This window comes from Rutidosis leptorrhynchoides, chromosome 3 (genome assembly GCF_046630445.1).
Source record: "Rutidosis leptorrhynchoides isolate AG116_Rl617_1_P2 chromosome 3, CSIRO_AGI_Rlap_v1, whole genome shotgun sequence".
Lineage (NCBI taxonomy): Eukaryota > Viridiplantae > Streptophyta > Magnoliopsida > Asterales > Asteraceae > Rutidosis > Rutidosis leptorrhynchoides.
The window spans coordinates 2736410-2758591 of record NC_092335.1 but is presented as its reverse complement, the minus strand read 5'-3'; the positions used below and the strand labels follow the sequence as shown (position 1 = coordinate 2758591).

General features: G+C 31.9%; 1 protein-coding gene across 1 annotated transcript; it reads right to left on the bottom strand.

The window, feature by feature from the left end:
- Nucleotides 1–5450: 5450 nt before the first annotated feature.
- LOC139895651 (pectin acetylesterase 9-like) lies at nucleotides 5451–19678 on the bottom strand. Its single transcript, XM_071878177.1, has 12 exons — nucleotides 19558–19678; nucleotides 19337–19419; nucleotides 12501–12630; nucleotides 9950–10029; nucleotides 8868–8954; nucleotides 8642–8766; nucleotides 8207–8267; nucleotides 8066–8122; nucleotides 7876–7953; nucleotides 7679–7784; nucleotides 7409–7557; nucleotides 5451–5573 (listed from the first exon to the last, which is right to left on the bottom strand). The coding sequence occupies exons 1-12, from the start codon at nucleotides 19676–19678 to the stop codon at nucleotides 5451–5453; spliced, it is 1200 nt and encodes a 399-aa protein (XP_071734278.1).
- Between the last annotated feature and the right edge of the window lie 2504 nt (nucleotides 19679–22182).

Sequence of the window (22182 nt, the reverse complement as noted above, 5' to 3'; positions counted from 1 at the left end):
TATATATATATATATATATATATATATATATATATATATATATATATATATATATATATATATATATATATATATATATACATTAATATAACTATATGTATGAATATTGATTATTTTACAAAATAACCATATATAAAATATAACTGAAGATATAAAACATAAATAAAGGATATATTTATATAATTACAACAATTAAAATATATAAATATTATATATAAGAAATTATGTGATTATATGTGTTAATATATATATATACTTGATATAGGTTCGTGAATCCGAGGTCAACCATGCACTTGTTCAGTGCCGTCGTATGCATATTTTTACTACAAAATATCGTATAGTGAGTTCATTTGATCCCTTTTACTCTTTACATTTTTGGGACTGAGAATACATGTGGTGTTTTTACAACTGCTTTATTAAATGCTTTTGAAATATATTTTTGAACTGCGAATGCATGAAATGCTTTTATAAATGTTTGACGAGATAGACACAAGAAAAACATTCCTCGAATAAATCATTATGCAGACGGAAGTTCTGCGGATTATTATTGAATTATGTGGACATGATAATTGCCACCAATTGATGAGAATATTTTTCCCCTGATTATTATTGCTTGGTAACCTAAGAATTAGAATCGGGTATGACCCTAATTCACGCGAATCCTAAAGGTAGCTACCGGGTTTAACACCCCCACCCAGAATGTTCACTAGGCGGAAGAGCTAGTGGCCGTGGTGTTTAGTATTTCGAAGTTTATATATTATACAGACGAGAGGTTCTGTTTTGGAGATATTATTGATGCGCATTATATGTTAAGGTCGGTTACCATGTTGAGCAATGAAATTGAAATGAATTATATGTATCGAGAGAATGATTTTTATACACAGGTTATGTGTATTAGTTTTGTGCACGAGATATGTGCACGATTATTTAAAAATCGCGAGGCAACCTACGGGAGAGAAAAGGATACGAACCTACTCTGCTAAGCATTATGAAAAATGGTTTTGTACACGGGATAGGTGTACTGTATTTAAATCTTGTGGTCTATCAAAATGATGAATTTTATTGTTTATGATAAACTTATGACCTCACCAACCTTTTGGTTGACACTTGAAAGCATGTTTATTCTCAGGTATGAAAGAAATCTTCCGCTGTGTATTTGCTCATTTTAGAGACATTATGTGGAGTCATTCATGGTATATTTCAAAAGATGTTGCATTCGAGTCGTTGGGTTCATCAAGATTATTATTAAGTCATTTATAGTTGGATGTATTATGAAATGGCATGCATGTCGTCAACTTTCGATGTGAAGAAAGTTTATCTTTTAAAAACGAATGCAATGTTTGTAAAATGTATCATTTAGAGATCAAATATATCTCGCAATGAAATCAACTATTGTGAATCGTTTATAATCGGTATGAATGGGTCCTTTCAAAGTGTATGTTGGAATGAATGACAAAGACCCTTTAAATAAGCTTGAAAGTTGCCTGCAAACGGTTGGCAGGCCGTTTGCAGGGGCCGTTTGCCAGGCCAGGCCGTTTTTAGAGGCCGTTTAACTTGGGCGTGTGGCAGGCCGTTTGCAAGCCAGGCAAGTCGTTTGGCAAGCCGTTTGGCTTGCTGATTTGCTGGATCGTAACTTGATTTCTTGTCTTTCACCGTTTTCGCTCTAGAATCTTCGTTTTAGCTCCGATTCTCTTGATTCTTTTTGCACCGTCTTTGTAATTACTTGCTCTTCAATTCTAACTGACGAAGTGAGTATTTTTTCGATAAAGTTCGAATCTTTCTTGTTTTTGGGCCTTAATACCAGGGTGAAAACGTGACTTTTTAGCCGATATCAGGCTACCCGGGAGGGCGAGTAATCTAAACTCATACTATAATACACGCAATCCAGCAGGATTACTCCCTGGCTGTTTCCAACTCTTCTCAGACCATCACTAAATATTCGTTCCGGACGGGATTCGAACTTGAGACCTCATGTAAGGAACTCAGGACCTCAACCACTCGACTATGTAGTGATAGTTAATTGCATTAAAAAAATAAAAAATCGTTGTTTTAAAAAAAATTGTGCCTTAAAAAATCCTGATTTAAAATTGAAATTGATTTAAAAGTTACTGTGAATTAAAATTGATTTGGAAGTTACTGTTCATCATATCTAATTTGATTTGGAAGTTACTGTTGATCGTATCTAATTGAATATATAGAGTATTATAATAAAAATTAGTACACGGAGTCACGGACTTTCAACAAATAAAATGTTGAGACTCTAAAATATTAATATACTCACATTTATATTGAACTAGTCTCGAGCAGCCTGCACGATGCGGCGGGGGCTTTCTGCCTGTATGTGCGTATTTAACGTATCGTTGTGTATGTACAGAGAGAGAAACGACCAATGGGTTAAAGACCCGTTTAGATGTCGGTGTGGCTAGTGTTTTTAAAAAGGTATCCGTTTCGAACGTAGTTAGTCTCATTTTGTTCGTAAAATTATTTTAAGTTTAATGGTGGTAGCGGTGAAAATTAATTCGTACTGAGTAGGAAGATAGGGCCCGTTGAAGTTTACGGTGAGTTTTCTTTTTATGATTTAAATTAAAATTTAAGTTACGCTTTTAACCCCTAAAAAATTTAACAGGCCAAGATAGTTGAGAGGGGTAAAGTGAAAATTCGCAGTGTTAAAGGGAGGTTTGAAACGACAAAAAAAAAAATAAGGGGGACAACATGTCTCCCCACCTCTTTTAGTATTAACCAGTGAAATGACCCGTGAAATCACGGGTTTGTTTAAACGAAACAATTTAATGACATGTTTTAGGTATTAAGTGAATGTAAATGCTAAAGTCATTTATTTTAATGACCCATAGAACCATGAATTTCGACTAAGAAACTTGTCGTTGTTTTTACAAATATATAGATACATTTATTTTCGCATACGTATGTAATGTTGTTAATCTCGTAAATAGAATTCATTTTTGAATATTGATAATATGATATATATAACTATAATTATTATAATAAAAATAAATAAATAAATAATAATAATAATAATAATAATAATAATAATAATAATAATAATAATAATAATAATAATAATAATAATAATAATAATAATAATAAAGTTTGCTTAAAGTTGAGTATTTATATTGTTAATAATAATAATTAGTTAATAATAAATATTTTTTGAAATTTTTTTAGATAATTTAAAATACAATTATTATATAAAGTTGTACAATATGCTTTAAAATTTATAAATGTGTTCATTGGGTGTTCCGTAGAAAATTGTACAATTTATTTTAAAGTTTGTAAATATGGTCATGTGGGTATTTTATCATAAGGTTGTACATAATGTTTCAAATATTGTATATACAGTCATAGAGGTGTTTTAATTTCTTTCCATAATAATCGTAAAATTTGTTTTTATTTTGTATGTTTTTTATGGCATTATCGTGTTTTTTAGTATTTAATTAATTAAGTAGGATTTAATAGAATTAATATATAAAATATTAGCGACATCATCATTTATGAAATTAAAATGTAATTATTTAAAAGATAAAATTATTATTTAAGAGGTTTATTAGACTATATAAATATAAATAGTATTAATAGTATTAACTAGTTATCGAACCCTCGCTTCGCGCCGGGGGTTCGGTTTTTAATGTATTTTATTGCGTTTAGTAACATTATTTTGTGGCTAACGATGATGTCGTTGAAGCGCAACTCGAGTCGAACTAAAAGGTATAACCCGTGAGAGATTTAAATGTTATTTTAAATTAACAATATATGTGCATCTCCGCGTTTCGCTATGGAATTGTCTACTTTTAAAAATTTAACGCAAAATCAACGTGTATGAAAAGTACCCCAAATATTTAGCGTTTTTTTAAAAAGCGTCCGTTTTGCGTATAGCTAGTGACATTGTGTTCCTAAAATTATTTCGAGTTTAACGATGGTGTCAGAAAAATTTAACTCGTTGCGAGCGAGAAGATATGACCCGTTGAATATTTGAGTGGAGTTTATTTAAGATTTTTTATGAAAATGGTTATTTGACACTTTACCCCCTGTTTGGGGGGTCGATTTGAATTTTTCCAAAAAGTGTGGGGGGCTTTGTTGGTGAAATTAAATTTAGTTAAAAGTAAAAAAAAGATGAAAAGTCGAAATTGCCCCTGGTCACTATTCATAACTTTTGTCTGTTAGTTAGTATGATAATTTGTTAATATTCACTTGAAACAGTTGCATCTTAAAATCAAATATAGTTTGAGTTTGACGCAAGGTCAAACCTCAAGTTTTGTATTAACGTTAACATTGAAATTATATGCAACTCCATTATATTATACTCGAGTTTAATAGTAGATAGTTAGTATTGAACTAGTTTTTTTTTTTTTTTTTTTTTTTTTTTTTTTTTTTTTTTTTTTTTTGAGATCACCCATAGTGACTAAACTACCCATTTTATCTCCCGTAGTTGCATAATCCGCCCTCAACTACTACCCTGAAGAAAACCCGGACCAACTCGAGAGCATGACCGGTAAAACCCCTTTTCCGCTGCCCCGCACTAAGCCAAAGGCGACCTAGGGAACTATTGTCTTTTATAAGCTTATCATATACTCCGTAGATCCTTATTTTACTATTTTAAATGTTTATCGTTACATGCAATTTCGCACCAACCGAGCCTTTGTGTAGTTCCTCATTTATTTTTTTTTATTTATGGTGCGTTTGTTTACCTGCATGCAGCATTTAACGCGTTTGTTTTCGAATTCTGAATGACAAATGATGTTGAATGGTTCGACATTCAGAGTTGAGACACTTTTTAATTATTAAACACCTAAATTTTATGTAATATCTTTCTTAAATCATATCCAAAACACTTAACAAACAAGTATATTGAACTTTTTGGTTATGTAACACGTTAATAATGTGATTTTACGCAAATCGTATCATTCATTCGAAATGATTATTAAACATCTTATTTTCATTCAGAATCAAGTTTAGTCAAAAACTTTGATCATTCAGATTATGAACCATTCAACGCTAATAATTAAGTTTTATCAAACACAGCCTTAGAATGATTTCTTAAATGGATATATATTGAGTCGCAGTTGGTATAATTGTTATACAATCTACTATTTGTTTTTTTCAACAGAGGAATGAATTATACAAGTACATACGTCTTTGTTTACATCTTCTGCTATGAAAAGAAATGGTAGGGACTAATTTATGTATCCTATTTTGCAAGTATTTAGTAATTATTATTAATAGTAACTACCACTCCAATTTGTATATGGGTCACTTCGATCACTTACACTACCTGCATGCTGCAACTAATTAACCATATTCCAGAAGTCCCCAAGTTCCTTTTCGATCATGATGTATATCGGTCACTTACACTACGTCCGATATTATATATGCATTATATAATTTCTATCGTATTTTTGCTGGTTGTATCTAAGTCATCAGCTATATATACCTAACTAATCGCTGGTGGAGCCTTCGCCTAATTGATTATGACAAGTTTTATCACATGGATAAGGACAAGCAACCTGCTTAGAAATATTTCTGTTGAAGTACCAGTCACCAACTGATTCTGCAATTTTCTGGATTAAGGTTGAAAATGATTAGCTCATTCCATCAAGTCAAAACACATTTACAATTCAGAAAAATTTTGTATACATCAGATAGGTTGAACATAACATTTTTTGTAAAAAAAAAAAAAAAAAAAAAACACACAAACTAAATTACAGTAATTACTACGTGTTAGTTGGATTAGGTTGGCCCAAGTCCGATTGTGGGCTTGGGTCCATTAGGGTTTTTAGAGTTTATGTGTGTCCTTGTATCCCTATATATATCGGGCTATAATAAAGTTATACCGATGGGTTTCATTCCTTAACATGGTATGAGATTGGGGTTCTCTAATCCTCTGACCTACCGCTTCCGCTTCAACTTGTTATCCTCCGGTCATCGACTAATTTGTCGTTGATCCGGAGGGATCTTAATTTGTTTATTTCAGTTAGTTTATTAATATGATGTTAAGCATGAGCCGTCTTCCACCGTTAATCTCTTATTCATCCACTCACAAATCCCTTATTCATTCACTTACGTACGGCGGTAACTCGATATCTAGTTTTATTTTTTTTCTATCCCTCGTGCAAAATATTTGTTATTGGAATTTTTACATCTAGTCTCCCAAAAATCTTCTGATGTATTCTCAAGGAATCTAAGGCAACAATTAAACCTACAACCTACACTTTTCTTTTCTTATTACTCCATATTTTGTTACGTTTACCACCATAGTAACATAATAATCGGCGTGAGGCTGAGCCGCCTAGCTTGACTAGGTTCCAAACCCCGAAAAAAAAGAGGAATAAAAAAACACGAAAAAAGAGAATATAGTCAAAATTCTTGTTTGCAGCGTTGAAGAATATTGTTATCGTCGACAGAAATTGCATACGAAAGTGGTACTTGATCCTTAGGCACAAGCCACGGCGTAAAAAAAAAAAAAAAAAAAAAAAAGCTACGGAAAAGGAGAAGCCATCAAGACATACGTAACCAAGCCAGCGAATATCGGTCTATTCGGCGCAACAAATCAAGAAAAAAAATATATTATGTTTTTTTATTACTATTTATTTGATATTTGTGTTTTCTTTCCAGTCCGAGCTTTCACGATTTCGCTGCTCGAACTGCGGGGGAGTGTTAGACGGATTAGGTTGGCCCAAATCCGATTGTGGGCTTGGGTCCATTAGGGTTTTTAGGGTTTATGTGTGTCCTTGTATCCCTATATATATCGGGCTATAATAAAGTTATACCGACGGGTTTCATTCCTTAACACTACGTAGCATTAAAAGGGGGAAAATTATCTGAAAAAGGTAATCATCTTGGCAAAATTTGACAATAAAGTTAATATGACATTTTGTCGATGACCTAAAATGACAATTTTGTCATAAAGGGATTTAAATTGCCAAAATATTCTACTCCGTATTCAAGTAAAGGTAAAAAAAATTTGATCGATTTTGTAGACTCTATACATCATATATTTATCAAATATGTGAATTTTTACTAGGCAGATATACTACATAAACATTATTTAGGATTTAAACACTGACAAATAATGTTATTGTTTATTTATATAGTATTTTTGTCAACTAAAAAAGTAACATTAAATATATACATGGTGTATAAAGTCTAAATAAGTTAAAACTGGCGAAAAATGCCAAAATAAAGAAATGGAATGTTTTGAACTTTTTTCATCAACTTAAATCCTTTTACGTCACGAATTCAAAATTAATGTCCTTTTAAGATATCGACAAAAGTCAATCTCTTTATCGTCTAATTTTGACAAATAGTTACTTACTTTTTATACCACTTATTCTATATTAAAGAAGATTTGTACACAAAAAAAAAAGCAAATTAAGATTTGTTAATGATGACGAACCTTATTATTAATTTTTGGGGAGTCTAGTGCGAACCAAGTGTCTTGTGACTCACTTTGGCAATGAGCAAAACATGAATTTATAAAAACTCCTCCACTTGATGAATCCGATAGAAATGACTTCAAAGCTGTTAGCATCTCGTCTCTGAGACCTAAAAGAATCATAGTAACATTTACAATACGTATATATGTTACATATACTGGTAAGTAGATGTTGATTACTCTTCAGTAATAAAAAAAAAAAAAAAAATAGTATTAAAACAGTTTATGAACCATGCAAAACCCGAATTTGATCAGGACGACATGCTGTTGGATTCAATTTGCAACTTTTCCAAACTGCACGTGGATCAGCAGATGGTGGAACTAATATGTGGTGAAACTGTAGTACTAAACATGGGTTAATGTTCTTCGTAATGGTATGGTATAATAGTTGTTGTACATAATAAATAAATGATATATATCTAGCTTACTTGGTATATATCGTATGCAGGGTTTAAGATGAAAACTGGCGGTGTGATGTATTTGAGTAAGTATTGTGGAAAGAAGCACTATGAAGCAACTAACAATAAAATTGTCAAATAATAATAATAATAATAATTGAAAATAAAATAAAATGTTAAGAAATTCAAACAGAAAGAAGAGAGTTGAAATACACATCACCTGTTTGGGATCACTGATAGAACTTGTGCAGGCCTTATCCAGGTTCTTTTCTATTCCCTGTTATGATAAAAAAAAAAAAAAATTGCTGTAATTTTTTACCAAGTGTTGTCAGGTTACCAATTATTCAATTGTTGGTTGTACCTGTAGAGTGACAAGATTGTGATAGAATATTCTTTGTGTATAGTTCTTGGCGATGTCTTGTCTGCATGCAACCGGAAGATTGAATACAAAGAATAAGTTGAAGTAACAGGCGGAAAATGCCAAAGAAAGAAACGGAGGTGAGAATCTGACCTCATTTAGTGAAACTAATTGAGATAGGCTTAAAGCCTTGAGAAATTATAATACATTTAAATCCTTACAGCCTCATAATAAATTGTTATATACGTACAAAGAAAATCAGTATGATTGTATACAAACAAACAAAAAATTTCATCATGTATGAATTACCACAGACATCAATCAATTGGTTAATGAGAAAAAGTTACAAAGCGGTCAGAAAAAGGTTTTGATTGACTACACAACATGTTGGACCCACCCATATTGTTACGTTTAGAGTTAACAAAGTTTAGAACATACGCGTCCATGAAGAATCCGGCGTCACCCATGCATTTGACAGTTGTAGTAGCTGGTAGATAAGTTTTGAAGTTATTGCAATGCAAGTAGGCTGCTAAACCCCCAGCTGAACATCCAGAAAGCAAAGCCTGAAAATTTTAGTAACTTTTTTATGTCCTGTTTTGTTTCATAAGATGAGATGAAGAAAAATCATGATGAAATATTTTATGGGGCTTTCTAACATATATACCTTGTTAGCTGACTTCAAGCCTATTGACACAAGTTCTTGAATCACTGCTTGCCAAATCCGTTGCCCTCGGAATAAAAGTTTTAATGTCTGTACTTCAGAGTTACATGATAAAAAAGGAATATATATATATATATATATATATATATATATATATATATATATATATATATATATATATATATATATATATATATATATATATTGGTAGGTTCAAGAGGGAAGTAACCATTCGGGGGGAAGCGGGGGGAAGCAAAAACTTTTTTTTTTTTCGTTTTTTGAAAAAACTTTGTTCACGAACATTATAGATGAGATGAAAATATGAACATTTAGTAGAGACACTTTGTGATAAATGTTTTTATTTTGGCGGAAAAACGCTCGAGGAAGTAATATATAACAATTATCGTGTTTTTCGAGCGTATTTTGAAGTTTTAGCTATTGGGGTTTAGATATTAGGGTTTAGATATTAGGTTTTATAGGGTTTAGATATTAGGGTTTAGAAATTTAGGGTTTAGGGTTTAGATTTAGGGTTTAGATTTAGGATTTAGATTGAGTTTTTAACACGAACGGTTTAGAGTTTAGGGTTTAGGTTTAGGGTTTAGGGTTTGGTGTTTTGAGTTTATGGAATAAACCCAAAACACCAAATCCTAAACCCTAAACCCTAAACTCTAAATCGGGCTAAACTTTACTTCACAAAACATGAAAAAAAACGTTCATATTCTTCACGAACAATATTATCTAGAATGTTATTTTTGTCAATCGTTTTCCTGCCTAAATAATAACATTCATCACGAAGTGTCTCTTCTAAATGTTCATATTTTGGTGTGATCTTGATGCCGGAATTTTTTTTTTTCAAAAAAACGAAAAAAAAAATTTGCTTCCCCCCGCTTCCCCCGATTGGTTACTTCCCCATTGATCCTGCCCCTATATATATATATATATATATATATATATATATATATATATATATATATATATATATATATATATATATATTACAACAAGTACTGTAATTTCTTAAAAAGATGACAATAAAAGTAAATCATAATTAACTGTTTGTGATATGACTCTGTGTATTCACATACCCCATTCTCGAACTTAGAATCCCCAGCAAAAGAACCTCCGTCGCAGTATCTAATCTTTACGCGATTCCAGTTGTAAAAATCTGCTCAGGTTAGTTTTTTTTTTCTAGTGTAAGCTTACAGTTGTCTGGATGCAAACATATATATATATATATATATATATATATATATATATATATATATATAGGGGAGGATCAACGGGGAAGTAACCAATTGGGGGGAAGCGGGGGGAAGCAAATTTTTTTAATTTTTTTGTTTTTTTTTTAAATTTTTTTTTCGGCATCAAGATCACACGAAAATATGAACATATAGAAGAGACACTTCGTGAAGAATATTAACGTTTTTTTTTTCTTCATGTTTTGTAAAGTAAAATTTAGCCCGATTTAGAGTTTAGAGTTTAGGGTTTAGGGTTTCCGTTCGTGTTAAAAACTCAATCTAAATCCTAAATCTAAACCCTAAATCCTAAATTTCTAAACCCTAATATCTAAACCCTATAAACCCTAATATCTAAACCCCAATAGCTAAAACCTCAAAATACGCTCGAAAAACACGATAATTGTTATATATTACTTCTTCGAGCGTTTTTCCGCCAAAATAAAAACATTTATCACAAAGTGTCTCTACTAAATGTTCATATTTTCATCTCATCTATAATGTTCGTGAACAAAGTTTTTTCAAAAAACGAAAAAAAAAACTTTTTGCTTCCCACCGCTTCCCCCCGATTGGTTACTTCCCCCTTGATCCTACCCTTATATATATATATATATATATATATATATATATATATATATATATATATATATATATATATATATATACTCTTTGTCTAATTCTTGATTGAATATATCTTCAATCAAGATATGAAAACATATATATATATATATATATATATATATATATATATATATATATATATATATATATATATATATACTCTTTGTCTAATTCTTGATTGAATATATCTTCAATCAAGATATGAAAACATATATATATATATATATATATATATATATATATATATATATATATATATATATATATATATATATATATATATATATATATATATATATATATATATATATATATATAATGTCAGGATCAATGGGGAAGTAACCAATTGGGGAGAAGCGGGGGGAAGCAAAATTTATTTATTTTTTCGTTTTTTGAAAAAACTTTGTTCACGAACATTATAGATTGAATGAAAATATGAACATTTAACACTTTGTGATAAATGTTTTTATTTTGGCGGGAAAACGCTCGAAGAATCAATATATAACAATTATCGTGTTTTTCGAGCGTATTTTGAGGGTTTAGATTTAGGGTTAGATTTAGAATTTAGATTGAGTTTTTAACAAGAACGGTTTAGAGTTTAGGGTTTAGGGTCCTAAACCCAAAACCCTAAAATCTAAATCGGGCTAAATTTTGACAAAAAGTACTTCGCAAAACATGAAAAAAAACGTTAACATTCTTCACGATCAATATTATCTTGAATGTTATTTTTGTCGATCATCCGCCTAAATAATAACATTCATCACGAAGTGTCTTTTTTAAATGTTCATATTTTCGTGTGATCTTGATCCCTGAAAAAAAATTCCAAAAAAACGATGAAAAAAAAATTTTGCTTCCCCCCGATTGGTTACTTCCCCATTGATCCTGCCATATATATATATATATATATATATATATATATATATATATATATATATATATATATATATATATATATATATATATATATATATATATATATATATATATTCACAAACATATTACTCCTTATTATACAAGTCCACCCTTTTATGGGGCATGTTCAAACGAGAACTACAAGAAAAGCGAGAACTGCGAGAACTTTTCAAATTCATTACTTTTATGCTTTCAAAAGCAACAAATTACATGTAAATGTTAATTAATGTTCATATTATTAACAAACATATGTTCATTATCACAAATTACATGTTAAATTGTTAATTATATGAAAGGTTCACATGTTTACAAAACAAATATGCACATGTGAACGAGAAACTATATAAATGATTATATATGTAAAATTTAAGTTTTTTCGAACTATTTTATGTTCATTTTTACTCTCCATCAATATTTATGGGTGATTCAATCTACTCACATGTAAAAATATTTGTAAATTAGAAGTTCTCGCAGTTCTCGCCATTTTTGTAGTTCTCGTTTGAACTTTTGACCCCTTTTATTTAGTATATATACAGGTATATGAATTTTATTAGTGCTAAAACGGGCATGAAAGATCAAGAACATAATATTAATATAAAAATATTTAAATGCACATGACAAAAGTGTTTCAATTTTAAAATATAAGCAAAGTTAGTTAGAGGGACAAAACCTCTTAAATACCTTATAAACAACAAAATTAGATGACTAATCTAGTTAAATTAAGATATGAAAAAAGATTATACAGGTTAAGCTGATCCAATCCGACTTGTACTAATAGGTAGTAACTGAAGTAAGCTAGAAATGATGGTGATAAAAACTGAAACCAATATATATATATATATATATATATATATATATATATATATACCTGGATTGCGAGTTGCGTTGTTACTAAGAATGCCTGAAAAGGTAGCTAGCTTGTTCATTAGACGTGTAGAACCCCGACGAGTTTTGGCTCGCTCTGCACATGATTCGATATCATTACACCACCCACCACCCTATCATTACAAGTTAGTATATATGGTGCATATATCAACGACCCCAAAAACAAAACTTATTAATATGTTTTCAATTAAATCACTAGAAATTTGTAATGATTAATGACTTTATGAATTAGCTATCAGACTCCAGTAATGATGCCCTTTAGAGGCATATCATTCACACCCAAGCACTCCAAAACTCACCCCTTCTGCCGCCGCTTCCTTAATTAGCGAATTTTTCTGTCTCTGTTTTTTAGGTCATTGTGGTTTTGATGGCTGTCATGTGGGGGTGTGTTTTGGCGGTTGGTGTGGTTTCCTTGAAAGGGATGTTAAACTAGTGCCTTTGGCTACCGGATCTCAGTATCCAACTGTTGCTCTCGAGGTTTGGTGGCTTCATTTGGATTTCATTTATCAGTCGGGGTATTGTATCAATGGTGTATGTGTTTGTTCAATTGTTGTACGTTGCGCATCGGTAAATCATTTCAGACTTGTAGAGTCAGTATAACATTTGCAATTCTTGGATCGCTTTAATTTTAACTTAAGGGTTGTTTACTTTTTCCTTCATTAAGTCTCATATGAATAAAGATGGCAATATGGATTTTAAATGACTATATAATACATTAATCACTAAATGGATAATCATGTTTACTTATTATTATTATTATTATTATTATTATTATTATTATTATTATTATGCTGAATACACAGTATGAATGATGACAACTTTAGCACTAAACCATTTAATAAGTATAGCTATAACTATCAACTATCAACTATCCTACATAAAAATACAAACAAAAACAACCTCCTTTATTCTATTCGAATTACCAAAGGCCATTTTCACAAATTACAAAAATACCATTCAAAATCATTAACATTAACCTAGAACACTACCCTCTCTGATCACATCTCCAAGATTCTAAGCAGACCTACAAATTAAAAATATAAAACTATATAATAGAACTAAATGAAGTGTTTTTACTCTTTACATATGAACATAGTAAAATCAAATAGAATCAATTCAGATTGTTTACCCACATATAAACCAAATAAAATCAATAATAACATAATACGATGGCGTACGAGATCGACGGCATACCATTTTTCAATTGAATCCAAAGAAGCAACGTTATTATCAACAAAAATTAGTCAGCAAAAAGAAAGCAGTGTAGATTGGTGAACGAGCAAGGGTGCATTTTCACAGCATCGAGTGGGGTGCCATCACCGGAGAAGGGTGCTGTTTGTCGGAGCAAGGGTGTCGGAGCTCTTTGTCACAACTTCTTATTTTTTATTTCAATAAAGGGTTAAGGTTTTTTGTTGTTATTACTTTCAGTAGTTAAGGGTTTAGGGTTTTTGTTATTTACAGGTACATGAAGAAAAAATAAAGGGATTATACCTAAATGCCCATTTTTTAGTTTTTTTAGTTTTTGCCTCACTACCCATAAAAAATTAAAGTTTACAATTTGCTCGAGGAGGACGTAAGGATGCAAGGTGGCTATTGTGACCTTGCTTTCCTGTGAACGCAAGGACGCAAGGTGCCTCTTGCTCTTGCTAGCATATCATAATCAACGTTTTCTTTCAGACATTTCATCAAACACATTACGTGCACATTACGTTTTATTAGTTTTGATACTAATCATGTAAAGGTTACTAGCTAGGAAAAGGTTTATGTTATACATTTAGTCATTTTAATGTAAAAAAAGTTGGATCTGACATTAAAACATTATTGATTATGATTATGATTGCAGCTTATTATGTTTGTTTGTGGTAGTTTGGTGCTTTAATGTATGTACACCATATATGTTGGAGCCATTGTACGTAAAACGAAAGGTGCACGTAAGGTGTTTGATAAAATGTCTTAAAGAAAATATTGATTATGATATGCTGATAGGAGTAAGAGGCACTTTGTGTCCTTACGTCCACCGAGAAGCAATGTCGCAAGCGGCACCTTGCGTCCTTGCAGAGCCACCTTGCACCTTCGGCGGACAAATTATCAACTTTTTTTATAAATGGATTATGAGGTAAAATGACAGACAAAATGGGTATTTAAGTGATAATCTCAAAAATAAATACTCCGTATCACGTATAAGGGTAGTGATGCAATTATCACTTATCATGATTGTATATGGTAACATAGCATTTTGAGATGACCCAGTCCTCATGTGGATATGAATATGAATATCCACATGGATATGAATATTGACAATAAATTGGTAACATAAATTTGATAGATTCATTTAAATGTACTAAACTATCCTTAAATTATGTGTTTAATATAGAAAAGACAATTCTAGAAACTAACCTAAAATGGATCTATCAAATTCATATTTGGAGATATCACCTCCCATATTTGTGGGTGCGTTGGACGCATGAGTATAAGCTTGAGGCGCGTCATTTATGGGATGTTGTGCTTAAAGCTGATGCCGCGTGGAGTTGGCGAAAGATCCTGAACATTCGGCCCTTATTGCGTAACTACATTGTATGTCAAGTTGGTGATGGGAAGCTTGTATCAGCGTGGTTTGATGCGTGGGACCCTATTGGTCCTCTGGCCAATATTATTTCTACTCGGGACATTTGTCGCGCTGGGTGGAACTCGAAAACTGTCATTTGCGACATCATTAGCGGGTCTGGGTTCGCTTGGCCTTCCGATTGGCTTGACAAATATCCATTGATTAGTACTATTAATGTTCCTATTCTTAGCACTATTCCAGATACGTATGGTTGGAAAAGGGACAATGATGTCGTCTTTGGTTTTTCGGTTAAAAATGCATGGGAGTCTTTTCGTCCAAGAAGTGCAAAGGTTCCTTGGTATGATGTGGTTTGGTTTTCTCATAGTATCCCCAGGCATGCATTCTTGTTGTGGCTAGTCATGGGGGAGAGATTAAAGACTCAGGACAAACTTAAAGCTTGGGAGATTAGAGATGGGAGTAGTATGGTGTGTGCCTTCTGCAAAGTGGGCCCGGATTCTCATGTTCATTTATTTTTCTCATGTCCTTTTTCTATGTCCGTGTGGAAGATGATGCAACCTATGATGATTATGGATCTCAATGTTTTCGATTGGCATGTTGTGGTGGACAGAATTTCGCCCGTGGCTGCTCGCAAGCTAGCACGTGTTATGGTTTCTAAGTTGTGTCTCGCTGCTACAATTTATGGTCTATGGCGGAAACGTAACTCAAGGATTTTTAAGAAGGTATTTCGGACTGAAAAACAGGTGTTTGATGCTATTGTTTCCAACGTCCGATTGAAACTAATGACAATTAGTTTTAAGAACTCTTCTAATGTGTCGCGAATTAGAGATATTTGGAGGTTGGATAACGTTAATGTCTAGCGGCTAGTTTGTAGGTCGTTAGGTGTTTTGGTTTTTGTGGCTTTTTTTTGCCTTTGGTTGTCGTTGAGGGCTTCAGGGCGTGCCTGTTGCCATTGTGCTTTCGTTGTAACTATTCTTTTTATTATTTTTTAATAATATTCACCGGGGTAACCCTTTACCCAATATATATATATATATATATATATATATATATACACACACACACACACACACACATTTGGAATAGTAGTAAGGGATCAATCAGAGAGACTTAACCATTCACGCGTTCATCTCGCTGTAGCTGCATAACCCGCCTCCAACTGCTGACCAGGAGGAAGCTCGGCACAATCTGAATGCATGGGCGGTAAAAATCCCCTCCCACTGCCCCCGCAACGCGATGTGCGGAAGCACTCTTGGGTGGAATTCAAAGGTAAAGGGGCAACTTTGTGTGCAATGTTGCACCCCACATGAGTTGAACTCCTGACCTCTCACTAAAAGAGACACGTCACTACCACATGGTAATAAAACATAAGGTTAGATATACATACATATTTACAATTAGAAACGCATTTATAATTTTACATACATTTTGTTTGCAACTATATAATAAATTGACTATGGTATATTACAATAAACATGCATATCTAACCAAATAAAAATACAAATTATACATTTAAATTGTCATTATCTATGATTAAAGGTAAATTTAACAGATTGTGTTTTATCTTCGACAAAGATTATACGTTCTTCTAGACAAATATTAATTATGTCATGTTATATTTTCTTTTGTTATACTCGCTACGTCTCAAAATAATTGTCATGTTATGACTTTTCAAAGTCATTCTTTATCAAATTTTTATTTATGTTATAAAATTAGTGATAAAAATTATATGAATTGATTGGATTTTAAATGTATATCTTATTAGTAAAACTTTCCTCATCTGTTATATAAAAGATATTTAAAGTCAAAGTTGAAAATCGAAAACTTTGAAAAGTCAAAACTGGACAACTATTTTCGGACGGACAGAGTATTACGTTTTTGTTTTCATTACATATGGGGAAATATTATAATGTTTCTTGAATATTCAATACACTACAAGAAAAATAAGCTTTAGTGACGAAAGCTATTGGTCACTAATAACACTAAATTGGTCACTAAATCAAGTTAGTGACCAAAATATGTTGGTCACTTCTCGTCACTATAGATCCGTCACAAAATATTTTTAGAGACTAAAATACGAAAATTGGTCACTATAGTGACCATTTGATTGGTCACTAATATGGTATAGTGACCAAAATTTAGTGATTACTTTTTTAATGGTAACTAAATAGCATTATTAGTGACTAAATATTGAGTCGTTACTAAAAAATCGTCACAAATGAACATTTTTCTTGTAGTGATATCTATGAACCCGATTAATCTATTGAATATGAATATGAATGGATGATCTGAAATTAAATAAATATTGATATGAATGAAGAAAAATGAAATGGATATGAATTCAACATTATCTGATTTATATCTGATCTACTGTGTCATCCCAAGTTCCCACTGAACGCCAAATGTATTTTTTTTGTTTAAAAACATACGTCTTTAGATAGTAGTAATAAAACATTATTGCATATCAAAAAGCATACAACTGATATTAACTAAGATTTTATTATTAATTACCGTTAAATTAACAATCACGGCGTGAGAGAAACAATTACAGAGTAATTTAATTAAGTATATTTATATATAAAGATTACTCTCAGAATTTAGAAAATAGCCTATTAAACATCTTAAAATAATGTATCATTAAATTTGTTTCAAGACATTATATTATACAGTACAATATTTTTAAGTATTTTTAGTATTTAGTATCTAGATGTGATTAAAAAAATGTGATTTATGTAGGGATCATTACACATCTATAAGTAAGGTCTTATTTCTACTTTTCACATGTTAGGTGCATCATGTTAGTTTAGTTGGTCTAACAAAATATGGAACTATGATACGACTACACTTCGTCTTGTAATACTGTTTTTTATTTAATTTTGGTAATTATAATTAAGAGTTAGGTAGATCATGTTTTCCTAGTTGTTGAACATATCAGCTTTCTTTTAAGTTTAGCGCTACTACATATGGATATTATGCAAAAAGGTAATCACAAGATCATTTCTAATAGTGACAGTAACGTGACAAGGTAACGAGGTTTTTTTTGAAGGAACATAATAACCTGACAAAGGTGGTGTCACTGGTGTGATGAAGGGAAGTAGCGGGGAAGTGACGTGTTAAATTATTTGATAGGAAGTAATAAAATTACAAAAGTACTAGAAATGTAGAAATTGCCAAACGCACTGAGCTAGTGATCATCGCGTTCAGCTCATGAATCAGCTCATGATTTTTAGCTCGCAGTATGCGAGCCATCGAGCACACCTTCCACCACCTTGCTCATAATTATGCGCTATTAGGCGTAATGGTGCATGTGGAGGCCTTATAACAATTTATATTTATACAAATAGTCTAAAGCACACTAGTAATACATTTTCTATGCTTTTATAAACACAAATGCAGAGGCATTGTTAGTTCTATACAAATAAATAAATTATCCAAGGGAAATAATACAAACAAACCAAAAATCTCATGCAAAAGATTTAATCTTTAACTCCGAAATTGTTAGGTTATTAAGCTATATTTATATTGTCCATTAACACGATCTGAACCGACCTATTTGTGATATGATATATTTTGATGCTTTAACAAAGTTAAGTTCTCATTAATCCACAATAATTAGTTTGGGTGTTAGATTCGTAACCGCATACATGATCCCATGACGTAAAAATACATGATGAATGTTAAACGTAGCATTTAAGGTTACGTTTATTTTTATATATATATATATATATATATATATATATATATATATATATATATATATATATATATATATATATATATATATATATATATATATATATATACCATTTTACCATTTATATATTAATTTCTACAGTAATATACAATGCAAGTTAACCATGAATGAAGATATTAAATTTTTACAAATAAAAATCAATATTATAAAAAAATATTTATTTATATTATACAAAATTGTTTAAGAATATGAATATAAAAAAACTTAAACGTTTAAACATTCGTCTAAAATCGTTTAATATAAAATACACATTTGCATGACATGCAAATTACTTACGAGTTTACAACCATACTTTACCTATAAGAAAAAAAGTCATCCATTTTTTACTGGATTCATACTTTTCAAGTAAAATCGTAAATGAAATTGGTGTAAATTAATGTACCCTAAGACCATCGTCTTCGGTGCATTGCATTCTTCAGGGTTTAAATTAAGAATATATATCCGGAGTGTGAAAAAGTATATTAATTGGCCATTATTATTAATACTAGTAATTCAAAAGTACCTCAAATTGCAAAAGCCAATTACGTTCTCCAGGACCAAACCCCTTATGTATATGATACGCCGGTAAACTTGCGTCTAAACAATCTACACAAACATATCACTATATCAGTCCCAAACTACATACAACATTTACATATTGATATTGATATAAAATAAAAATTTAGAATAATACAGTAATAATGAGCTAACAAGAATAATGATTCGATATATTTATATACTTACATGCGTCAAGTGCTGCAGCGTTGCGAACTACTGTCATGCCTACTTGAAGACGATCGTCGGAGGAAACAGACGTTCGGGTGCATATTAGCAATAAGCTAATGATTAACATCACGAGCTCCATTGTAGAACTTTTATTATTATAATTTAATTCAACGCCTTTTTGAGCTCAGATATATGGAAAGTGGATGATCAGTATAAATAAACAAATGATGAATATAACGTCAATTATTATATATATACTGCAATTAGAAAACTCATGACCAGTAATTTGAAGTCACTATTTATGTGTGACTCTCTAATAAATCCTCCACGTTTTAAAATCGTCGGTGTATTTTTTTTTGGACATTAGTTTCGGATCATTCAGAGACTTAACCACTTACGTGTTCATCTCCTGTAGTTGCATAACTCGCTCCCAACTACTGCCTTGGAGGAAACACGGACCAATTTGAGGTCATGGTCAGTAAAACACCCCCTCCCCGTTGTCTCGCACTAAGCGAAAGGCGACCTGGGTGGATACTTCAGGTCACATTGAGTGCAATGTTGCACCCCAGCAAAGTCGAACTTCTGACCTCTCGCTAAGAGAGACAGACCACTACCAGCTGAGCTACAACTCAATGTTAATCGTTGGTGTATTAAGAAACTAATTATAAGAGTGTTTGATGTATGGAAAGTTATACTACATCAATAAATGGGCGACTTATTTTAATGCAGTGTTTTTTAATTGCAAAACGTCAATATCGATACCAAGGGTGGCTAAAAGTTTTAAATTCATATCTAGCTTGGGCTCTAAGACCACCCCGTATGGTTAGTTATCCGCCTATTACCCGCTCATTACCCGTAACTAACCATAGGCACTACTTAGTTACCCGCGTTAGTTACCCGCTTTCACCATAGATTTAACGGATGAGTTATAGGAATTGCGGGTCCCAGTGCTTTTTATTGTTGGACTTGATGCTTTATTGCTTGTACGTTGTATATTAAGAGGAATATTGTTTTAGCCATGATAGGGAGTGTTTAGTTATGAGTTAGTTATAGGATATTGGTGTTGATGTGGCGCTGATGTGGAAGGTTAAGAGGATGAATAGTTTAGTTACGATAGGGAGTGACCTAACTACAATTTACTTATTTGCATATTCTTATAACGAGCAACAGGTCGTATTTTGTACAATTGCCAATAATGTGGGACCAAATTCAGTCTAAAGTCAATCCTATCATATAGCAAGTAAGTTGGTTTGAGGTAATGATTAACTTAAGGAGTAAATAGATGGGTAAAACAAAAGTGTGGATGCAATATTCAAATATTCAGAGCCAATGGTATATTATTGACTGAGTCTTACTATCTAAGATGAACTCTAAACCTCAATCAAACTAGTTTTAAAGCCTATTTAAATTGTCACGGAAAGCTAAGGTTCTGAATATTCTAATCAAAACTAATATGCCCACTCCCAATGCTAATCTTAACTGACTGAAACGACCTTATGGATTGTGTGATGCCCCGTCCAAAGCCTCTATGGTACGGATCATCAACAACATGTCCATTACACGGTATAACACTATATGCTATTTTAAAACAAGGTTTTGCATTCATAAAAAGATAATGTTTTTCCAACGACAAATGTTTTACAAAAGTAACGTGCTTCTACGGATAGAAAGTATTAACAATAGTACGTGACACTTAGGTCATTACATAACCATGGTTCGAATACAACATAAGTAGTGAATGCAAAATAAAAGTCCATGATTAAGAGACGTCTCTAACAATGCAGAGTACAACGGATGTATAATCGTCTTAGTTACCTGAGAATAAAACATGCTAAAAAGGTCAACACGAATGTTGGTGAGCTATTGTTTTATTGTAAACAATAAAATAATGTAGACCACAAGATTTTTATATTCAAAACAGTATGAAAAGTATATGCTTAACCGTGGACACTCGGTAACTAACTTAACAAAGTAATATATATATATATATATATATATCACCCCCTAAAATTACACTTGGCGAGTTCGTTAAAATAGACGAAGTATTAAACACCCGTTGAATGCTAGCGCGACTAGCCCGATTGGGGATGTCAAGCCCTATGGTTCCATATCTAAGATTCACGTCTAACGGTTCATAAACCAATAGTTAAACGTTACCGAGCTAAGGGGAACATTTGTGCCGTTATGTCACCCACACATACATGAAGTTAAAGTACTCGTGTCTAGTATGTAAAACATAAAAAGCGCATGTATTCTCAGTCCCAAAAATAGTTAAAGTAAAAAGGGAGCTATAACTCACAGTGAGTGCTTAGTATAGTAAACAGTGCGTAAACGTAAGCAAGTAAGGTGGTCGATTCAACGAGCCCTCGTCAAGTTGCTAAGTCAATAATCGTGTCTAGATAAGTTTCGTATGAAGTTTAAGGTAAGTCGAGTGACATCATCATCATCATCAATCATCAAAAGAAAACTCGTTTAACAAAAGTAAAGACTGGTTTAGAGGGCTGACTTAGGACAGCCGTTGTGCCCTCTATACAAACTCAATTAACGAGTGGTCAGTGGCCAAGGCTCCGTTTGTGAGTCCTTTAACCGTTGCCAAATTTCCAGATCTGAACTCAAAGTTTTCAAGCCGTGGCGACAGTCTGA